This window comes from Halichoeres trimaculatus, unplaced genomic scaffold (genome assembly GCF_033239565.1).
Source record: "Halichoeres trimaculatus isolate MK-OKI-2021-1 unplaced genomic scaffold, fHalTri1.1 fHalTri1_scaffold_4, whole genome shotgun sequence".
Classification (NCBI taxonomy): Eukaryota; Metazoa; Chordata; class Actinopteri; order Labriformes; family Labridae; genus Halichoeres; species Halichoeres trimaculatus.
The window spans coordinates 38,178,169-38,199,593 of NW_027437182.1; the positions used below are offsets into that span (position 1 = coordinate 38,178,169).

General features: G+C 47.1%; 1 protein-coding gene across 6 annotated transcripts in view; it reads left to right on the forward strand.

Moving 5' to 3' along the window:
* The window catches only part of dab1a (DAB adaptor protein 1a), a 381,277-nt gene that overhangs the window by 349,364 nt on the left and 10,488 nt on the right, over window positions 1–21,425 (forward strand). For 4 of the 6 annotated variants that reach the window (XM_074668250.1, XM_074668251.1, XM_074668249.1 and 1 more), the window contains 9 exons: window positions 1,344–1,475; window positions 5,732–5,851; window positions 6,405–6,443; window positions 15,167–15,337; window positions 18,329–18,391; window positions 18,541–18,637; window positions 19,484–19,890; window positions 20,389–20,584; window positions 20,666–20,814. In XM_074668250.1, the coding sequence (XP_074524351.1) occupies window positions 1,344–1,475; window positions 5,732–5,851; window positions 6,405–6,443; window positions 15,167–15,337; window positions 18,329–18,391; window positions 18,541–18,637; window positions 19,484–19,890; window positions 20,389–20,584; window positions 20,666–20,814 (1,374 nt within the window). Of the gene's footprint in view, window positions 1–1,343; window positions 1,476–5,731; window positions 5,852–6,404; window positions 6,444–6,812; window positions 6,876–8,274; window positions 8,329–15,166; window positions 15,338–18,328; window positions 18,392–18,540; window positions 18,638–19,483; window positions 19,891–20,388; window positions 20,585–20,665; window positions 20,815–21,425 lie in introns of all 6 variants that reach the window. The other 2 variants (XM_074668253.1, XM_074668254.1) reach the window with 2 other exon arrangements.

The window sequence follows — 21,425 nt, forward strand, 5'->3', positions numbered from 1 at the left end:
ATCTTATCTTAACCCACCATAAGTATGGAGATGTACAGCATTTAGCAAGTTACAATGGAGAGGAAAAACCTCCCTTTGATGGGTAGAAACCTTGGACAGAACCAGACTCATGTTAGACAGACATCTGAGAAGAGTGGGATGGGTTAGGGAGAGTCTGTAGCTTAAAGACTTCATGAAGGCCAGGCTATGTGTTTTGGTTTGGAGAGAGACAGGAAAATTGGCCAATCACGATTTGATTTTTGGGGGGTGGGACAAAAACAGAAGAGCATAGGCTTTCGTGAAGTCTGAACAGTGGGCAGAGTGGTTAGAGTGGTGAAAGGAATGGCAGAAAACGAGAGCGAAGTTGTGGCTAGCTTGTTAGCATTTTTTCAGCGCGTGCGAGTAAAAATTTCATCTGGTCGTGCTCGTGCGAGCACATATGTCTTAATACTTCATCTATCAAGGGCACTGTAAGGGACATTGTTGATGTATATACCTCTCTTTCACTGGCTCAGTCAGTCTCTTCCATCTAAACTCTCTGCTGTTAGGAAGAGAGAGCGCTGTGGCGTACACGCGCAGTGCGTATGCCCATCACACACCAAAGGCAGATAGAACTTCATAACGACACACGTTTCACTATTTCAGTCAGCCTTCTTGCTATATGATTCACGCTGCTCTAAACTCTCCTGATTGAAGAGGCTGCTACGTTATGGCAGAGCTACGTTAGTTTAACTCAACACATGTCATGTCAACACCAGAAAAAAAGAAAGAAAACAGCTAAGGCTCTGATAAAGTCTTCATCAACGAGTGCTGCACCGTTACCTGTCTCTGTCTCTGAGGTGTCCTGCAGCGTCTTTGGGAATGTTTTTTGTTGTGGAAAATGTTATTGACGTTATGATCTATTTGTTTACATCCTTGTCATCCATACTTAAAGGATTGTAGTAGTCAAACACTTTCAGATCATCATACTGTTTTTTTTCCGCAATGATTTCTTTTCTGGGCTGTGATGGCTGAGGTGAAGGCCCAGCTGTAGTACTCACGGTTCGCCACTGTATGTGAATAGTTGTAGCAGCTGGAGTGTGGCAAGTCCACCGCTCAGACAAATCTCTGTTTTCATCAGGGTCACGTGAGCATCTGGTGGAGACCTGATGGGGATCTAGTGCTGTTTTAAGAACAGAGTTTTGATCAGTTCACAGACAGATTCAGGTATTTCTACAACAGTAGGATATAAAGAGGTTTGAAAATCTGCTCATGCTTAGTCTGAACATCACTCTCTCTATGCTCAGCACATGTTAATGGCTCCCACCCAGTTAAACTGGTCTTTCCCTCACATCAAATATCATTTTCCCCCTGTCCTCCATCAGGTCCTCCAGCACCACCATGCAGTCCACGAGATCTCCTACATCGCCAAGGATATCACGGACCATAGGGCCTTTGGCTATGTCTGTGGGAAGGAAGGGAACCATCGCTTTGTGGCCATCAAGACAGCACAGTCGGTGGGTCTGTGTGTGTGTGTGTGTGTGTGTGTGTGTGTGTGTGTGTGTGTGTGTGTGTGTGTGTGTGTGTGTGTGTGTGTGTGTGTGTGTGTGTGTGTGTGGTGTGTGTGTTTGCACATGTTAAACAAAGGCTGTCTGTGTGTAGGTTGATGTATGATTCATCAGGGTCTCTTTAATTATTGACATTTGGATAAGGACCCTCAGCTCCTGTCCCTTTGTGCTGCTCGTTGAACAAACTGTGTACCCTCTGAAGCTGTTGGTGTGTGTGTGTGTGTGTGTGTGTGTGTGTGTGTGTGTGTGTGTGTGTGTGTGTGTGTGTGTGTGTGTGTGTGTGTGTGTGTGTGTGCGCGCACCCGTGTGTGTGTGTGTGTGTGTGTGTGCGTGTGTGTGTGTGTGTGTGTGTGTGTGTGTTCACCCGTGTGTGTGTGTGTGTGTGTGTGTGTGTGTGTGCACCTGTGTGTGTGTGTGTGTGTGTGTGTGTGTGTGTGTGTGTGTGTGTGTGTGTGTGTGTGTGTGTGTGTGTGTGTGTGTGTGTCTGTGTGTGTGTGTGTGTGTGTGTGTGTGTGTGTGTGTGTGTGCACCCGTGTGTGTGTTTGTGTGTGTGTGTAGATGGGTGGGTAAGTGTGTGTGTGTTTGGGGGGGATAGGTGGTGGGGTGTGTGTGTGCAGACACATGCTCTCTATCTGCCATTAGTACTCCTCTCAGACCTGTTTAATGGCTTTAGCAGCTTTGTGTCTCTGTGCTTGGCTTGTTGGGTCTAGATCCAGCTGGCCTGCTCTGTCAGCGTATTGATTCCCCATACTGAGTCGATGAGGGTTCGAGTGTGTGTCACCCGCTCAAATGGCATATCCATTCTTCCAGCTCCTGAGCTGTGACTCTGTGATACACACACAAACACTCAGACACACACACTCCCATGATAATCCGTATCAGACTGAAGTGTGTATCTGAGCTACCATCAGTCACCAGAGCTGTGCTTCACCTGATGTGTGCCTGGGTAAAGGTCACACTTGTCTTCGCTCACATTTTGAGGACTTCAACGCAGCGTCACCTGACTCTGATGGAGGAGCAGACAGTAATGGAGTGGACAGTGATAGGCAAACAGCAGACAGTGGTGAGGCAAACAAAAATGGGGCAGCCAATGATTGGGCCAGTGGTGATGAGGCAAATGGTGATGGGATGGATGGTGATGGGGAGAACAATGATGGGGCAGACAGTGTAGTAACTTTTCCTGGTCTTTTGGCCCTCCTGCAGGCCTTGTTGGGATGGGCCCCTAATTCCTCTACCTCAATACTTCATCACTGAATTTTCTAATACTTTGATATTAGACTATTGAGGAAGAAGACACAGAGTCCAATCAGCCAAGGAGTTCAGTCAGCCTGAATCCCAAAAACTTTATTCAAAACAAGCCATCTTGAACAAAGTGAGGTCCCTTGGGCTGCTGGAAATCAACTAACTCCATCCTCCTAGGCCTCTAACAGCCTAAAAGCCTCTCCAAAACCCAAAGGCCGAAAAAGCCTCTCTCCAAGCCTCTCCAAAACCCAAAGACCTGAGAAAAACCTCCAGTAAAACCCCAACAGACCCTAAGATAAAACCTTAAAAAGAAACCTCAAGGAAAAAAAACCCTAAAGACCTCATCTCCAAGCCAGAGGCACCTTCTTTTATATTCTGGTGTTGGGCTTTACAGATGATCTGCAAGACATTCCTTTCCTCAGTAAGATACGGTAATTGACTGTTATTTTCTGAGCGATAGAAGCGGTCCTTCTTGGGTCCACATTTGGAAGGTGTGCCTCGGTAGTCAGTTTGGAGTTCATAATAGAAACTCCTGTTGCATCCTGAATCGGAGTAGGCTCAGGTTCAGTGTCCTCAGATGTGTCCGTGTTATTTCTGTCATAGCTTGCCTTGGACCTGCATGTCAGCAGACACTTCAGGAGGAGACTGGCCAGGCGTAATGATATCTTCATTTGTCAGTCAGACAGAGAAAATCTTTAAATGTGAAAATGTTACTCAGACTCCAGAGATCCTTTAAGGTCTTATTTATATAAACAGCAACATTATAACATTCAGCAAGCTCATCCATTGGGCCATGTCCAGCTTTATCTCCTGTACTCTTGAAGACATTGAAAGCAACGTCTGTCACCTTTCATTCGTTATTTACGATTCTGTGTACTCCTACCCCAAAGCTAAAGAGGCAGGAGGGACAACTGGCAGCTAAGTTTAAACTGCTAGACATTCCTTAGAATAAGTAAGCTGCTGTACAAATCTTGAGGTTTCTGGATTGTCCCTTAAAAAATTATACAACAACAGTGATGAGGCCAACAGTGATGGGGCAGACGGTGATAAGGTGGACAGTGATAGGATGGGACAGTGATGGGGCAGATGGTGATTGGGTGGTCGCTGTTTGGGCAGACAGTGATGGGGAAGATGGTAATTGGGTGGAGGGTGATGGGGTGGACAGTAGTGGGGTGGACGGTGATGGGGCAGACAGTGAGGGGGCAGATGGTAATCAAGCAGCCATTGATGGGGTGGACAATGTTAGGGTAGACAGTGATGGGGAAGAGGTGATGGGGCACACGGTGATGGGTGGACGGCAATTGGTCTAATGGTGCTGGGGCAAATGGTGATGGGGTGACCGGTGATAGAGAGGATGATGGCGGGGCAGACAGTGATGGGGCAGCTGGTGATAGGGAGGATGGTTATGGGATGAACAGTGATAGGATGGGACAGTTATAGGGTGGGGCAGTGATGGGGCAGATGGTGACGGGGCAATCAGTAAAGGGTGATGGGAAATGGGTTTGGATGGTGATGGGGTGGAAGTTGATGGGTTCAGACTGTGATGGGGTGGAGTGGCTCCCTTTTGTGGGACAAAGCGTATGTGCTGCTGCTAAAAGGACTGGAGGTTATCCTGAAAAGGCAGATATGGGGGGTAGAGTGTATTTGGCTTAGCGTTCTTGAAGAGAAAGACATGTTGTGTTTAGTGAGTGTAAGCAGAGCTGGTTCATCATGGTAGAGAGGATTCTGTTCCAGTGTCTCTGTCCGTCACAGTCTGTTTCTTTTTACTCATGTCCCGTTTGTCTGAAGGGTACAGAGTTTAAATGCTGTGGAAGAGTTATTCTGAAAGACTCCTGTCCCTGGACCAAGAGCACTGGTAAAAGTTTGAGCATAAATCTTTCTCTCTGAATGTGTCTGAATGAGGTTTCTATGAAACAGGCAGAGTCACTCACCCTCCAACCAACCACAGACTGTGTTCAGAGGGTTGATCAGGTACTAAGGGGAGAGGACTCCTGATCGGATTATTAATGGAGCTGTCTCTGCTTCATCACTGCTATGCTTTGACTCAGTCATCACTGTCGCTGGAGATCAGGTCTGGATCAGAGCGCCCCACTACCCTCACCTCTAAGCCTGCAGCCTGCCCCAGCTCCCAGCCACACAGAGTGGGAGAGAGAGATGGAACCAGAGTGTGTGGTGTCTGACGCAGAGAGGATCTGAGTCGACACAGTGGAAACACATTTCACCGACGGCTTAGCAGGAGGCAGCGTTTCCCCAGCTCATTCTATCAGTAGGAACCTGCAGCCCAGTGCAGGTAGATCCTCTGTAAGTTTCACAGCGTCAGACGGTGAACCACTGCTGCACTCTGCACAGCCTCAGTCAATAATTGATCCCTTGCTGAGACGCCATTTGTACCTTGTGAGTGTTTGGTGTGACAGGAGTCCTGGAGTTATCTAACGCGTTTGTTTGTGTTGGAGTTCCCCTGATGGTGCTGTGACACACAGTGGGAGAGTCGCTGCTTTAAACAGGCAGAGGGAACACAGAGGCCAGAGAACCCTGCTCCCATCCTTCATCTGGGTCAGAGTTGGGGCTGCATATTGGTTCAGTGTTTCATCACAGCAAGAAGGTTCCTGGTTGGATTTCCTAGTCTGTTTTGTGCATGAAGTGCCTTTATGGAGTTTGCACGTGTGGGTGCTCTCTGGCCACCTCCCTACAGTCCACAACCATGCTCATCAGCTCCATTGGTCACTGTGTGTGCATGTGTGTGTGTGTGTGTGTGTGTGTGTGTGTGTGTGTGTGTGTGTGTGTGTGTGTGTGTGTGTGTGTGTGTGTGTGTGTGTGTGTGTGTATGTGTGTGTGTGTGTGTGTGTGTGTGTGTGTGTGTGTGTGTGTGTGTGCGTGTAAATGGTTGATATGTCAGACCTCAAAGAGTCTCACCTGGCGAACTAAAGATTAAACAGAGCTCACCTGTGTTCTGGTCTGTGTAGGCAGAGCCTGTGATCCTGGACCTGCGAGACCTGTTCCAGCTCATCTACGAGATCAAACAGCGGGAGGAGATGGAGAAGAAGGCCCAGAAAGACAAGCAGTGTGAGCAGGCTGTCTACCAGGTACAGTTTTCCCCCTCACATAAACCTGACAGGGGAGACTGAGGCTCTGAAAAGGGCCCAGAAAAGAACCTGTAGACAGATGGGTCCAGAAAGACTTTTGAGGACATAAAGCAGGTGGATGAACAGCAGCTCTCATTTCAGATTCCTCTGCACTGCATCCTCTCCCTCTCCTATTCCTCCCCCTCTTACCTCCTGTTGCTCTCCTCCTCCTCCTCTTTCTTTCCACCTCTTTCTCTCCTCCTCCTATTCCTGTCCTCCTCTTTCTCTCCTCCTCCTATCCCTGTCCTCCTCTTTCTCTACTCCTCATATTCCTCTCCTCCTCTTTCTCTACTCCTCCTATTCCCCTCCTCCTCTTTCTCTACTCCTCCTATCCCTCTCCTCCACTTCGTCTCCTCTTTGTCTGATGATGTTAAATGTTTATCTATAATCAGGGAAGCTCCTGTCTCCTGCTGCGTTTCCTCCTCCACATCCTGCTCCTCCTCCTGCAGCAGCCTAACTCTCTTTTCTCCCCTCTGATCTCTGATCTCTCCTTCCTGCTGCGGTCCATCTGCAGACAATACTGGAGGAGGACCTGGAGGACCCGGTCTACCAGGTAACTTCCTGTCCAGTCCCATGGGTGCTTCAGTTTGCTCCTGTCTGTGTGCACTTAGGGAGACGGTTCCTGAGCTGATGAATGAGTGTGTGTGTGTGTGTGTGTGTGTGTGTGTGTGTGTGTGTGTGTGTGTGTGTGTGTGTGTGTGTGTGTGTGTGTGTGTGTGTGTGTGTGTGTGTGTGTGTGTGTGTGTGTGTGTGTGCATGCTGCATGCTGACTATGAAGGTATTCTCTGCTCCAGGCTCTGTCTCTCCTCTCTGAAAGATGCTGTGTGACTAACCTCCTCTGCAGTTTCACCTGTTCTTCTCTGAATTTCTTTTCCCTCCTGCCTCTTTTCTTCCTCTCCTTTCTCTGCTGCTGACGTTGTAGTACATTGTGTTTGAGGCGGGACATGAGCCCATCCGTGACCAATCAGAAGAGAGCATTTATCAGGTACCCACAAGCTTGCTTGGTGTGCTTGTGTCTGCGTTTTGTCCTCAGCAGCTCAGAACAACAACAGCAGCAGCTCTTTGAAGTGTTTAAAGCAAAGAGATTTAATCATCCATCAGTGAGCCGGCAGGAGGCAGCTCCATCACTCTGTAATGGGATAAGTATACTGTGGCTGGCTCGAAAAATGAATGGCTTCTCTTTTAACTCAGTAAAATGTAGATAGAAGTTAAAAAAAGGACGTCAGAGTGAGAGGAGAACAAACAGAGAGGCCTTAGAGCTGCAGATACTTCCCACAGACAGAAGCCTTCCTCTGGGTGTGCTCCACAGGACAAGGAGGGAGGAAAAAAGGAGGAGGGTGGAGGGGGAGGTTATTCCTGGGCTGTACGGAGGTAGACCCCTCCTCTTTTCTCCCTCCTCCCCTCTCCTCCCCTCTTTTTCCTGAGGAGATGAAAGAGAGTGGGGGAAAGAAAGATTAATCACCAGCCCTGCGTTTGATCTTTAAATAAAATGGATTGAAAATAGAGAGAGTGCTGCTGGCACGTGCACACACACACACACACACACACACACACACACACACACACACACACACACACACAACCACACACAACCACTCGTGAGTCGTATAGAACATGAGCCAGAGCCAGCCTCCAGCCACAGAGGAGCTGATGTATGAATAAAGATGGAAGCTTCTGGAAATAAACATGTGAAAGCAGTCAAAAGGCGTGGAGAGGAGGAGGAGGAGGACGAATAGGCTGGGCTGTGTGCCGGATAGATATTCTTCATCAGAGCATCTCTCTGTTGAGCACACACACACACACACACACACACACACACACACGCACACACACACACACACACACACACACACACACACACACACACACACACACACACACACACACACACACACACACACACATACACACATACTGATCAGGACACATCCAGCTGAGGGAGAGAAGAAAACTTTATTAAGAAGAGCTTACAGCAAGAAAAAACACTCACAGAGCTCTTTGTTTCACATCCATCAGCCTGTGTGACACAGAAATATTACATGTATATATGTGTGTGTGTGTGTGTGTGTGTGTGTGTGAGACACAGAAATATGAGATGTCCGTGTGTGTGTGTGGCAAGCAGAGTTATTACATGTCTGCGCTGTGATAAGCCGTCTGATCAGTGCAGGAAGACAGCCAGCTGATTAGCCTCATAGATGAGTCTAACTGCACAGATATTAATCCTCATGTCAAGCACACACACACACACACACACACACACACACACACACACACACACACACACACACTTAAAGTCAGTGATTGATTAGACTTAGGAGTCACGTCTCAGTGCTGTGATCAAACTGAGCTAACACGCTCTCTCGGCTGTTTGGTGGACTGTGCAGGTTCCCACCAGTCAGCAGAAGGAGGGGGTCTATGACGTCCCAAAGCGACATCCAGTGAGTGACCGTGTGTCTGCCCCTACACCCCCAGCCAGCCTGCCTCCCCCTCTCAGACAAACCTCTCAGCTGTCCCACCTCAGCCCCAAACACACCATACACACAGGGAAGTTCTCCTGATACAGCAGCGATAAACTTACAAAACAATGTGCACACAGATAAAGAATAGAATAGAATAGAATAGAATAGAATAGAATAGAATAGAATAGAATAGAATAGAATAGAATAGAATGAAAAAAGGAAAAAACTTTAAAGTGTATAATTTATCAAATATAGACTGCATGATCAACAGATAGAAATTGCACCTGGAAACTTATTTCAGCTAAAAGTGAAATTTATCTATAAAAATATCAAATTGAAAGGCCCATCATCCAACGTGAGAAGTTTCTTAGTAATCTAGAAAAATTCTCTCTTCTAGATATATGCCTGATCCTAATCAATACTTTAAAATTAGATTCTCACCCCCAATAGGTTATCTCTAAATGTGCTACTTCTAAGTTTCCTGATTGGGTCAGACAGGACTGGTTTATTTACTGCACGTCTAAGTCTCTATGACACCACGCTGGCTCATGTTTAGTAGAGAGAAGAGAGGCTAAAACACAAGCTAACGCCTAAAACACAGGCTAAAGGCTAAAACATGGGTTAAAGGCTAAAACATTTTCTTAAGACAACTACGAGAATAAGTTGTCTCAAGCACAGAAAAATATTGTTAAAAAGATCTGATCTCTGTTCATTTCCTAAACAAACACACGCCTTGTTCAGAATCAAGCCCTCACCACAGTGTGTGTGAGACTCTGGGCCAAAAGGTGGCACTGCAGTCCTCTTCAAATAGACCCTCCTCATCATCCTTTTAACAACATATGCCCATATGCTGGAAAAGGGAAAGTGCTGACTTGTGGATGTTACTGAGTTTTAAAAACCAAATAATGACATTAGAACCAAAGAAACAACAATCATCTTGAAAATATGGCATAAGTCATCAGATTTTTACCATAATCTTTTTTGAACTTTAAATTAATTCCTGGATTATAACTCCACAGTCTTTCCCTGTAATAGTATATTAAGTATTATTATTGCTGATTTTAGTGTAAAATCAGTACGGGCACTGAGGATATCACTGTGAACGTTTCATTTTAAAATGTAAGGTCCCATTTATGCAACTTACCGACACGTTCAAATAGGTCTCAGAGGTCCCAGGACAGTCCATTTGAAGTTTTTTGCCTCAAAATCCAGTTATTTCCTGGACTTCCCCTGTCCCGAGTGCTCCTGAGAACAAGCTGTTTCTGTGGGCATAGCTCTAAATGATGATGAGCTGCCCTGTCCACGCCGCCTTCACAGCTTCTTTGGACGAGGGTGTGGACGAGCAGCATGGTACGGGGCTTTTGCTCCCGTAACCATGCTGCAGTGTTTACACAGAGTGCGTAGATATGGCTCATAGAAGCGTCGCGGTTCAGTCATACCAGTTTGATCCAGAGTCTGACCCAGAAGGAGAGGCGACTGAAAAATCCAAAGTCTACGGCTACAGCAGGACGTTTCTGAGTGGTTAGTAACAAATATTATGTGTTCTGCTGCAGTTACCATTAGGTAAATAAAGCTAGCGTTAGCAGCTTGGTGCTAACCAGAGTTTTATGACCACACTGAGCAGAAAGAACTGCGTGCAGCCTGGACTGTTAGTTTTTCAGGACAGTACCATGAGGGACATCTATCAAGGAAACCAAACTGCAGCAGTAAAACACACATTAGTGGTGACTGTGGTCTTAGCGTCCATAATCAAACAAAACATAACATAATGTAGATAAAGCTAGCTTCACATGAAATATATGTCCATATATCTTCTCTCTAATGTCGCTGATATTATTTACTCACATGTGTTAACATAGTGTTAGGAAACTAAGTGACAAACTGTAACTTACATTAGCTGCCATGCTAAAGCCACATTCAACAGGCTATCAGGTTAGGTAGAGCATAAAGTAAAGCAACATAAATTAGTAAAACTTACTGCTCCCACATATGCAGCTGGGTCACAAACAGTTGGTACAGATTCATGCTTCAGTTTCAGGTTCTTGGCGAATCCTTCTTTGTACTGGCCCTCGTTGAGAAAGCAGTCCAAAGTGAAATGGTGAGCACACACATACAACATTTTAGGAGTTGTTGAGGATGCATCTCCATCAAAAATAAAATGAATCCACTGCGTCTTCAAAACCTCAGATGATGGAGTTAAAAAAGACTTCTGTGCTCTTTTGTGCAGCCAACAACAGAGCAACGGCTGTGCTTTGCTTGTACCTCTGCCCTGTTAATTTTACAACAGAAGGGGCAGTACAAGGGGCGGGCCTGGAGGAGTTACTTTTTTACTTCTGCCCTGCATGACGTCATGCAGGGCAGATCTCGACTCTGCGTGTTTGAGCACACGTCATGAAAGCAAACTTTGTCTGGGGGTGTTTGTAGACAGGCTGGGGATGCATATTACTGTTACAAAACCAGTCTAAAGTGAATTTTGCATAATATGGGACCTAAAGGATGCTATGAGGAGAATCTGTTTTAATTGGACTGCCTTGCCACCTTCTGGCCTGGAGTGTCACGTACTGACATAAAGATGTCAGACCAGGCTTGTGTTTTTTTTGGAAAAAAAATTCTTTGTTCAAGTCAACTTTTTACCAGATACAACGTGACAAGGTAAGGTATCAATAAGCACAGTTACACGGCTCTCTTGTTTGAAACGTGACAACAAGCAAATATGAGTTTGTACTGGATGTTCGTAGCTGACTATATGTAGCACTACTAACAGCCCAGTGCTAGGACGTATCCGTAGGCTAACGTGCCAACAAGCAAACTGTCAGTTTCTATAGCACAGTAGCTGTTCACATGTTCATATTTAGAGTTAATGTATAACATCAGTGAATCCTGGTTATGTCCCACCAGCACTTATCCATCCATCAGAGCTAACGTAACCTCACGCTTCATTTTATTGATAGACTCAAGTTTGAACAGACCACTACAGAATAACTGCTGCATTGGGGTTGGAATAAACATTAGCACAAACAGCTTAACCCTTTTAGCCTTAAGCTTGTGCTCTGTCTCTCTCCTGTTTATCTTTCTTCTGCTGCTTCTTCTGCTTCAGCTCTAGTGTCCACCATCACCACAAAATTAATCACAGAAATCGTTTTCAGCAGAGAAAAACACAGATCTCTCTTCCCACTGCTAAACTTCATCAGCCAGCGTGGTGTTGTCATACAGACTTAGATATGCCATAAATCAATCCAGTCCTGCTCGACCTGATCAGGAAGCTACAAAGAAGCTATGAAGTAGCATTTCAAAGTAACCTGTATTATCACTGAAAATCTCATTTTAACGTGTGGATTAGGATCAGTCATATACTTAGAAGGGAGGCTTTTTTAAGATCACTTAGGAACTCCTCACAGCCCCCTTAAATTAGGGTATCACAACTTTTCTCCATGTTACTTCACAGTGAAGAACTGAATTAAAACCATTCCTTCTGATAACACAACAGCATAAACCGTACTGCATTGTGGGATGTAGCAGGATCTGAAATGGTCTTGAAAGTCAGATAGTTTGTTTTTAATTTCACAGCTTCTTTTAGCAGCAGGAGCTGACTAATACATGTGTATGTAAAATTACTGTTAGCTTGTTAGCTTGTCAGCTTTATTTATATAGCACATTTAACAGCCAGCAGCCTAACAAAGTGCTTTACAGTAGAAAAGGCTGACATGATAAAAACAATTAACCAATAAAAGTAATAAAAACCAATAATAGCGATAAGAAAAGGGACAGTACAGTACAGTGAAATAAAAACAATACTTTAAAGTATAGAACGGTACTTTGAAATAAATACAAATATGAGAAATATTTTTTATATAAATTCACAGTAAAAATGTTTTTTGTTTAGTGAAATACTCTGCAATAAAGGAAATCATTGTATCAGACACAGATATGCATCAAAGGCGTCACCTAACACCTCAGCTAACTCAAGTTCTTCATTTTAGCCACGGACCATCTGAACCTTGTGGACAGAGACTGATTGGTCAGCTTTCTAGCATTATTCTATGAGCTGACCAGAGACAGACAGATGGCTGATGTTTGATTAGATGGACAGTGATGTCCCCCTGAGAGGTTTGCTGGGACTTGGTGCTGTGGTGCTATCGTCTCCATGGTGGCTGCAGATCCTCCCCGTGCTGCCTGCTACTCCTTGTGCTTTACCTGGTTACTGTGTGTGAACATGTGTGTTGTGTTTGCCTGCATCATGAAGCATGCTTGGCTGGTTCAGTGCAGACCTGCATGACCTTCTCCTGGACTGAGACAGGAGTCCTTTAAGGGCATGTGACCACAAATGTGCATGGAGTCATATGTCCCAGGATGCTGATGAGTACCTCACCCTTCATGCACACAGTACATCATGCTGTGGTTGTATGTGTGTGTGTGTGTGTGTGTGTGTGTGTGTGTGTGTGTGTGTGTGTGTGTGTGTGTGTGTGTGTGTGTGTGTGTGTGTGTGTATGTGTGTGTGTGTGTGTGTGTGTGTGTGTGTGTGCGTAATGAAAGATGACCTTGGCTGCTGTCAGGCTGCTCTATAACTCAGCTGCTACTTTATCTGCCCATAAAGATGCTGGTTATATTCTTGCTTGATTTAATCTGCTAAAACCTCACACACACTCACAGTTACCAGGCCTCCATACTGTGTGTGTGTGTGTGTGTGTGTGTGTGTGTGTGTGTGTGTGTGTGTGTGTGTGTGTGTGTGTGTGTGTGTGTGTGTGTGTGTGTGTGTGTGTTTGTGTGTGTGTGTGTGTGTGTGTGTGTGTTTGAACTCTCTAGTATTCTCTGGGTGTGTGCAGAGCCCTCCAGCTCTGTGTGTTTCCCCTGCAGTCTGTCTTTTATCCGTAAAGCGCTCACTCTGGACTCCTCGTCTCCCTCCTGGAAGTCACACTCCCTCTCTTTGAATTGGGGCTTCTTGGAATCAGTCTCGCAGTTTTCTGGCTGCACATTATCCTCAGCTTTGGTAAGAAGCTTACAGGCACCATGGTATTTCTGTTCTGTCCTCACCCAGCGCTCCACACATGCTGCGTTTTGGATTGCCTTTGTGTTGGCAGGTGTCTGAAAGTGAACAAATCCAATATGCTCTCTGTTGTTGTTGTGCAACCACTTGGCCCTGTCGTCCATTCTGCTTGAATAAAGCAGAATCAAGTCTGTTCTGCCACCCACTCATGGAGGGGGAAGGAGCACTGCAGACATGTCATCACTGACTCTGTGGGAGCAGTGCTGACTGGACTCTAAAGACAGCCTGAGTTTCAGATCCAGACTCAGGATGTGTTTGCTGAGCCTGGTAAAATCAGAGCAGAGCTGTGAGCAGGACAGAAACAGGCAGCTCCTCAGGGGACACCGTGGGACCTCAGAGGACACTGTGGGACCTCAGTCAGTGATGTGTCAGTGTTTACTGCTGTGGCTGTTTCCCTGGAGATGGCTTATTGATAGGTGGCGGCTGTGGCTCAGTGCAAGAGCCATTGTCTCTTATTCAGAAGGTAGGGGGTTCAACCCCAGCTCCTACAGTCATGCATTGAAGTTTCCTTGAGCAAGACACTGAACCCTTAACTGGTTCTAACTAACACTTTTCACACCCATTGACACACCACTGACTAATACAGGGAGTAGTGTGGTTCAGAGTCTTGCTCTGGGACATTTAGGCATGTGAATGCAGGAGCTGGAATTGAACCTCTGTCCTTCTGATTAACAGGCGACAACTTTACCACTGAGCCACAGCCGCTCACAATGCGCTATATTAATACATCAAATAATCATGCACAACTGAGGATAACATATCGTTTTTTTTATCATCTGATGCTCCCTGTGTCTGCAGAAAAGAAATGTAGCCCTGGGACAAAAGTAGCTGATGAGTCCTGCTCTGCAGTCATTAGTTTAGACTCAGACTCTGGTCTGAAGTAGGCTGTTCAGTCATGATGTGGCCTGGTGCTGGATGGAGCTGCCAGACTTTGTGCACTTTAAAATATCGGAACAGTGTGCTGGGCTGAGGGCTGTGAGCATGCATCCACTGCCTTCACGGTTTCTGTGGAACTGTTCCTGTTTGTGAACTCGTGCAATGTTAGTGCATCTGACCTTCAGGGCCAACATTGCATTAAAAGAAAATGGTTTCAACATATTCACAGATTTCAACGAACCAAAGTTCCTCCAACAGTCTTGTTTAGTGTCTCCTTCGGCCCAGCTGTCTGCGCTGGCTGCTATAACCTTTAAGCAATCTAATTTGTAGAGCTCTCCCACCTGTCCTCTTCCTCTGAGTGTCACAATTTAGCTCATGTAGCTCCAGCTGCTGTAGCTGCAGAGAGAATCAAAAAATAGATAAAGCATTTTTTCTTACAGAATGAGATATAACTGCTCGTCTCCTTGGGTTCACATCCAGCATGTCAGATAATCCTACTCCTCAGTGTCAGGCAGTGCATCCTGACCCAGGGGAGCAGGCTTTACAGAAACACAGAGGGTTCAGAGCGCAGCTCAGTGCTGCACTTTAGACTAAAGGTAGGGATGATCTTTAAACCTTTTTAAGTCTGTACTGTGGCTCAGAGTCAAAGAAACTCTCTGTGTGTGTGTGTGTGTGTGTGTGTGTGTGTGTGTGTGTGTGTGTGTGTGTGTGTGTGTGTGTGTGTGTGTGTGTGTGTGTGTGTGTGTATGTGTTCCCTCTCTCTCTAAAGCTTCATGGCCCGTCCTCCAGGTCCCTCTGTCTGTCTGTCTGTCTGTCTGGTGATGATGAGGTTAATAACATGTTTGTGTGAGCACATCTCCATCCTCCTGTTGTCTAACACCGGGGCTCTGATTGCAGAATGGACATCAGACCACCCCCCACCACCATCCTCATCATCATCCTCATCAACACCCTCATCCTCATCAGCCCCTCCAGCCTGAGCAGACTCAACCCCAGCATCAGCTGCAGAAGCCACCACTGCAGGCTGTGGCCGACCTGATAGACTTAGACCTGGACATGGTGATGGAGGTAAGACTCTGCAGGTGTGACCCCCACAGCTCAGAGTGAAGGATCAGAGAAGCACACAGCATTCTCAGGGAACACTCTGTCCTGAAGGTTACTTCCTGTTTTCATCTCTGTTGCAATACGTTTGCGCCTCTGTAGTCCAGAGTCTTCTTGACCCTGACATCTATGAATAAAACATGGTAGCAGCTGGGCTGCACAGTAACAAGAAGAGAGTACAGAGAGAGCAGGGTGAGGGAAACTGTTAGGAGCATTGGGGTCTGTGTGGATGTAAAGGTCGGACTGTCTGTCTAAAGCAGGTGGAGGGGAGGAGGGGGAATGCACCTAAAGAGTCCAGCTGCTCAGAGAGCATTTATGACCCTCAGACAATCACCCCACCAAATGTCAGTCCAGTCCCCAACAGGCCCTGTCTGCAGTCACTGCAGAGGAGGTCAGAGGACTTTCAACAGGCTGGATGAATGAGTGTCTCTTGGCACTTTGTCACATGTCATCTTTAACACATAGGGCTGCTTTTCCTCATGGTCAAAGGTGAAATCAGCTGGTGTTGTTTTTGGGGATTTATCTCAGTGAGTCTTTGTGTAAATTACAGGCACAGGTGGGCTGTACAATTAGGTACACCAGGCATTTGCCTGGAGCCCAGGGCCCATACAAGGCCCTTTGGGGCCCCCATAATACCCTTTTTATATTTGTCCCCATATTTATTGTTCTCATTGAGATCTCCTCACAGTCATAGCATGGGGATGTCAATGTGGCTCATGTTCTTCAGGGCTTCCGACTGACCCTATATGGTCCCATTTTGCCCCTGAAATTTGAGACGGAGAGAGTAAATTCTCATCTACTCAAGCATGTTTGCCTAGTAAATATGCCAATTTTAATTACTGTTAATTTTTTTTCCCAAATCTTTTTATTAATTTTTGCAGAAAGTACAAAATGAATTAGTTTGTCCAGAAATATTTCAATTTAATTGCATGGCCATAAATGATGAGAAGTTATTTGACCTTAGCCTGGAAAAAAGTAGAGTCCCATCTTTCTCTGTAACCCCTTTACAACCCACTGAATCTCTGCTCAGCTTAAATACATTGTTCATAAGAAAGTAACATACAGTACAACCAAGAACACCTTGACAAGCAGGGGTGTGTCCAGACTTTTTTGGATTAGGGTTCCCCGACCAGGGTACTGACTTATGCAGGGGGGCATGAATTATGTGAGTCCACACTCCAACAAATATCATTTATTTTTGATTATTTGTATTGAAAACACAGAATTAACAAAAACAGTTATAAGGTACTTAGACTGGTACATGCAGGGGCCCCAAATGACTATTTTCTTGGTGCCCCCATGGCTGAGTTTACCACTGATTACAGCCTTTAGGCTACTGTGCTGCTGGGTTAGTGTATCTGAACACAAACTCTGAAGAGCAGAGCTGGTCCCAGCCATACAGAGGGATTTAAGACTGTTTCTGAAACTGGGACTTAAAGTGATACTCCGGGATGGAACAAGTTGGGTCCTGTCACGAAAACGCTGCTAAATAAGGCTCTAGTTCTCATCATTTCTTAAAACGGCGCTACCTCTGCTGCGGAGCCACAGCTGGCAAGAGGCGCTCGCCGCTTGGTGTATCAGTCCGCGTGCGCGGCGTGCCAGATATAAACAAACGCAGGTAGACTGCAGGACTGGAGCCTTATTTAGCTGTGTTTTTGTGTGAAAGTAACGTGCTGAAAATTCTCTAAATAAAGCGTGAATGCAGACCGATATCAGATTTTTTCGGTGGGAGTCCATTTATTTGTGTTTTTGGTCAAGTACAATATGTCCCCGTCTGAGTGCAGAGGAAACCGGCAGAGGAGCAGGGAGGGGGTGTTTGGTGCGAGTGCTCTGGCCTTCTGCTGCACAAAAACACTGCTGTAGGGGTAATTTCTGCCTTAAACCTTGTGATAGAACCCAACTTGTTCCATCCCGGAGTATCACTTTAACCCAGAAACTGTGTTTAATCCCAAAAACATCCTGCTGTCTGCTGGCTGCACCCTCTCTCTGCTAAGGAGGTAAAACTGGTGTTGATTTTAATCCGCAGCTGCCCCCCCCCCCCCCCCCCCCCCCCCTCGAAACAGACCATCAGTAACACTGCATACCCTCAGATCCATTTTCTGATAGATGGAACAAAACTCTGTGGTCCACACGTGACCTCAGAGAGAGAGAGAGATATTCTAAGAACATTCATTATCTCCAAAGAAATTATCCACATCCATGATTTATGCTAATCTCTGCCCATTTATTCAAGGCTTAAACTCCTCTCTGACTAAAAATAGAGATCCCTTCACTCGCAACCGGCCTGAAGACGTTATTAATGTGCAGGAAAAAAGGAGAAACCAAAGGGAGAGAGACAGGAAAGAGGGGAAATTCAGATCAAATAGTAAGTCTGCAGCACCCTCAGAGGCGCATGGCATTCTAAGCCCCACAGGAAGCATTAATGAGGGTCCACAGGAACACTGCAACTGTAATGATGCTGCAGCCGGACACAGCTTTAGAGAAAGAGGTGCTGCTTCATCCTCTTCCAGACAGCAGGGTCAGGAGCTGCAGCTGCATGAAGACACACCTCAACACACATGGGACTGACTCCAGGGTCAACCTTTAGGGCCTTCGAAGTGTGCAGGTAGCAAAGAAAGGTAGTTCTCTCCTGGACCTGGTGTGACAAGATGTTTTTGAGATGTTCATTTGAGACAGCAGCTCCAGAATGAGCAGCAGACAGGCTGTTTGGTTTGTAACCATCATCATCCATCTCATGGTCCATCTGTCCTCTGCCCCTTCCTCCTCTGTCCCCTCTGTCCCTCCTCTGTGTGCAGCCTCAGAGCTCAGGTAGGCTCCAGTTTCCTGTGGCTCAGGTGACTGTCTCGCTGCATGCTTTCAGAGTGTGAAGCATGCTGCATCCAAACTAACCCCAAGCATCCTGCACTCTGATCTCCCTGCCCATGAGTGTGACACCTCCTCTTTTCTGTCTCTTCTCAGAATCTTAACCAGTTAGAGATTTTTGGAGACATGTCCACGCCTCCTGACATCACCTCTCCATCAGTGAGCAACTCTCTCTTTCTCTCTATCACACACACACACACACACACACACACACACACACACACACACACATACACACACATGTGTATTCATGTACTTCCTGTGACCTGTACCTCCACTCATGTTTTCCTCCCTCACACCCTGCACAGACCCCCGCCTCTCCAGCCAACACCCTGGACCCCTCGCTGGGCCTGCAGCCTCCGACTGAACTGTTCGCTCCCTTCAACCCTGCGTCTGTGCCCTCAGGTAGCTCCTGCTTCACACCCTGCTCAGATACAGCCCGGCTCAGAAAAGGAGGAGGAGAAACAAACACAGCAGGGGGCTCGGGACAGGAAGGGGAGTCATAAATGTCTGAGGCAGAGGGCAGAAGGAGTGAGAGATAAACAGAGGCTGGAATAGAAATGGAGATGCAGGGACAGAAGGTAGAGAAGGTGGATCTGTGCTGGATGTGAAACATATCATTAACTCTGGGGATCAGACATGGCCCTGCAGCGGTGGAGACGCTGGTCATCTCAGGACAGAGGGTGACGTGCTGACATGGCTTCAACCAGCTTTGAAACTTTGCAGCACGTTGCTACCGCTGCTGGTGTCGGTAGACGAGACCTGATCCATCACTGTCATTAATATGTGGTTCACCTGTGACACCTGCAGCTCCAAGGAGCCGTCTGTCAGGGCACAAGCTCAGACCCTACTGTACCTGTACATCTCCTCCTCCTCTCCTCTTCCAGTCAGTGTTGCAGGCTGCAGGGGTTAAAGTGAGCGTGCTCAGCTGCAGGTAGTGTCAGGCAGAGATGAGCAGTCAGTGTGTAATAGAAAGAGCTCCTGCCGATGAGTTTCCCCCACTTTAATGAGTGTGTGTTGAGCCCTGCTGCTCTGTAATGACTCTGCCTCACTCTGGAGGTAATTATGAGAGTTCACCATGACCATTAAGAGACAGCGCATTATCTGCAGGCAGAAGTGGGACAGCTCTCTCTGCTGATGCATGGCTTTATTATCTAAAAGACGAGCGGAGCAGATGCACGCTGGAGACTTTAATCATGCCCTCCTCTCTGACTCCAGCTCCATCTTCACTGTTCACTCTCTCACCTACAGGTTATGTGACGATGGGGGCCGTCCCCCCTGGACACTGGTCCCAGCAGGCATTCACCGCCCAGACGCCACTGGCTTTCGGTGTCCAATCTCCTCTGGGTCCTGTGGCTCAGGTCCTGCCCGGCGGTCAGCCTCTCATCTGGGGACAGGCCAACATCTTCCCTGCTACCCAGCAGCAGTGGGCAGCCATGGCGGCCGGCGCCTTCTCCCCCACAGCCTACCTCCCCGCCCAACCTGTGGGCACACTCCCTACCGCCATGTTCCAGACCATCACACCTGTCACCACTGTGACTTCAGCTGGTGAGAGCCAATCAGCTGCTGGAGCCAGTGCCTTGGCTCCCTCCCCCTCTGCGTCGTCGAGTCCGCAGCACGGGGAGAAGGCGAGGAAGACGGGCAAGGAGATGTTCAAGGTGAAAGAGAATCCTCAGACAGTCTACAGGTGCTCTGCACACAGAGAGTTATTATTAGCATTCACATTAGTATTAGCATTAGCATTAGTGTTAGCATTTATCCCTTCAAAAAGCTGCTGCAGAATCAGAACAATCTGAAGCTTAAGAAACAGACATGAAGTTCACCCATTCATCAGCCTGAGGATCACTGAGAGCATTCAAAACACACACACACACACACACACACACACACACACACACACACACACACACACACACACACACACACACACAAAGACAATCATGAGTCAGCAATAAAAACAAAGCTAATAGGTGTGCAGGTGAGTCAGTGTGAAGTCATCACACCATCTTTGGAATCAGTGTTACACTCCGGAGGGGGAGCATGGTCCCAGTAGGTGTTTATTACCAACTGTGAAGAACATGTTTTAATGCTGTCTGTCTGTCTGTCTGTCTGTCTGTCTGTCTGTCTGTCTGTCTGTCTGTCTGTCTGCTTCTCAGGACTTTCAGCTGGCGAAGCCTCCAGCCATGCCAGCCAAAAAGGGCGAGCAGCCGAGCTTATCGGGAACCTCAGAGGCATTTAGCACTTACTTCAGCCGTGTGGGCACCGCCCAGGACACGGACGACTGTGACGACTTCGACATTTCTCAGATGAACCTGACGCCGGTCACCTCCACAACGCCGTCCACCAACTCACGTAAGAGCTCCTCCTCACCCTTACCTTCATCAGACTTCCCTCCAGCCTGCAGCTGTCTGACCCTGAGCCTCCTCCCTGCAGCTCCTACCCCTGCCCCCCGGCAGAGCTCCCCCTCCAAGTCCTCCGCCTCCCATGTCAGCGACCCCCCCACAGACGCAACAGACCCCCCCACGGACGACTCGTTTGGAGAGGCAGAGGGCAGCCCGAGTCGTAGTGGAGAGGAAGACGCTGTGAGTGTTTAGTAAGAGTAACCTGAGCTCAGGCGTGCTGATAAATCACCTGTTAGCGTGCAGGAAATCACTGCAGCTGATCAGGAGGTGATGCTGTGTGTGTGTGTGTGTGTGTGTGTGTGTGTGTGTGTGTGTGTGTGTGTGTGTGTGTGTGTGTGTACATGGTCAGCTCAGCATTAAATTAGCTGCTGGGCTGTCAGAGACATCATTAAGCTGTTATTAATACCAGCCAGGTAGCATCCATACATCACCTTCTATACACAGACAGACTCATCTGTGCCCAGAAAGACCCTGAAACGTGTCCCACCTCTTCTTGCAGGGCTAATTAATATTCATTCTCCTGCAGCAGCAGCTGCTCCTGTGGCTCAGACCAGGAAAACCAAGGAGCGAAGAGCAGATCGAGACAGAAGTTCCCTCTGCCTTTGACCAAAGTCCCTGTAGTCAGAGTGACCTTCCAGGAAACCAGATTTTTCCAACACCCCCCTTAATTTCTTGCATGATCCCCTCTTTCTTCTCTGTCCCTCTCCTCTCTGCAGGCGTGAAACATTCGTTTTTATGTTTCCAATCCGGCTTTTATTTAAAAAACACAGAGGACTTTCACGGCACTGAAA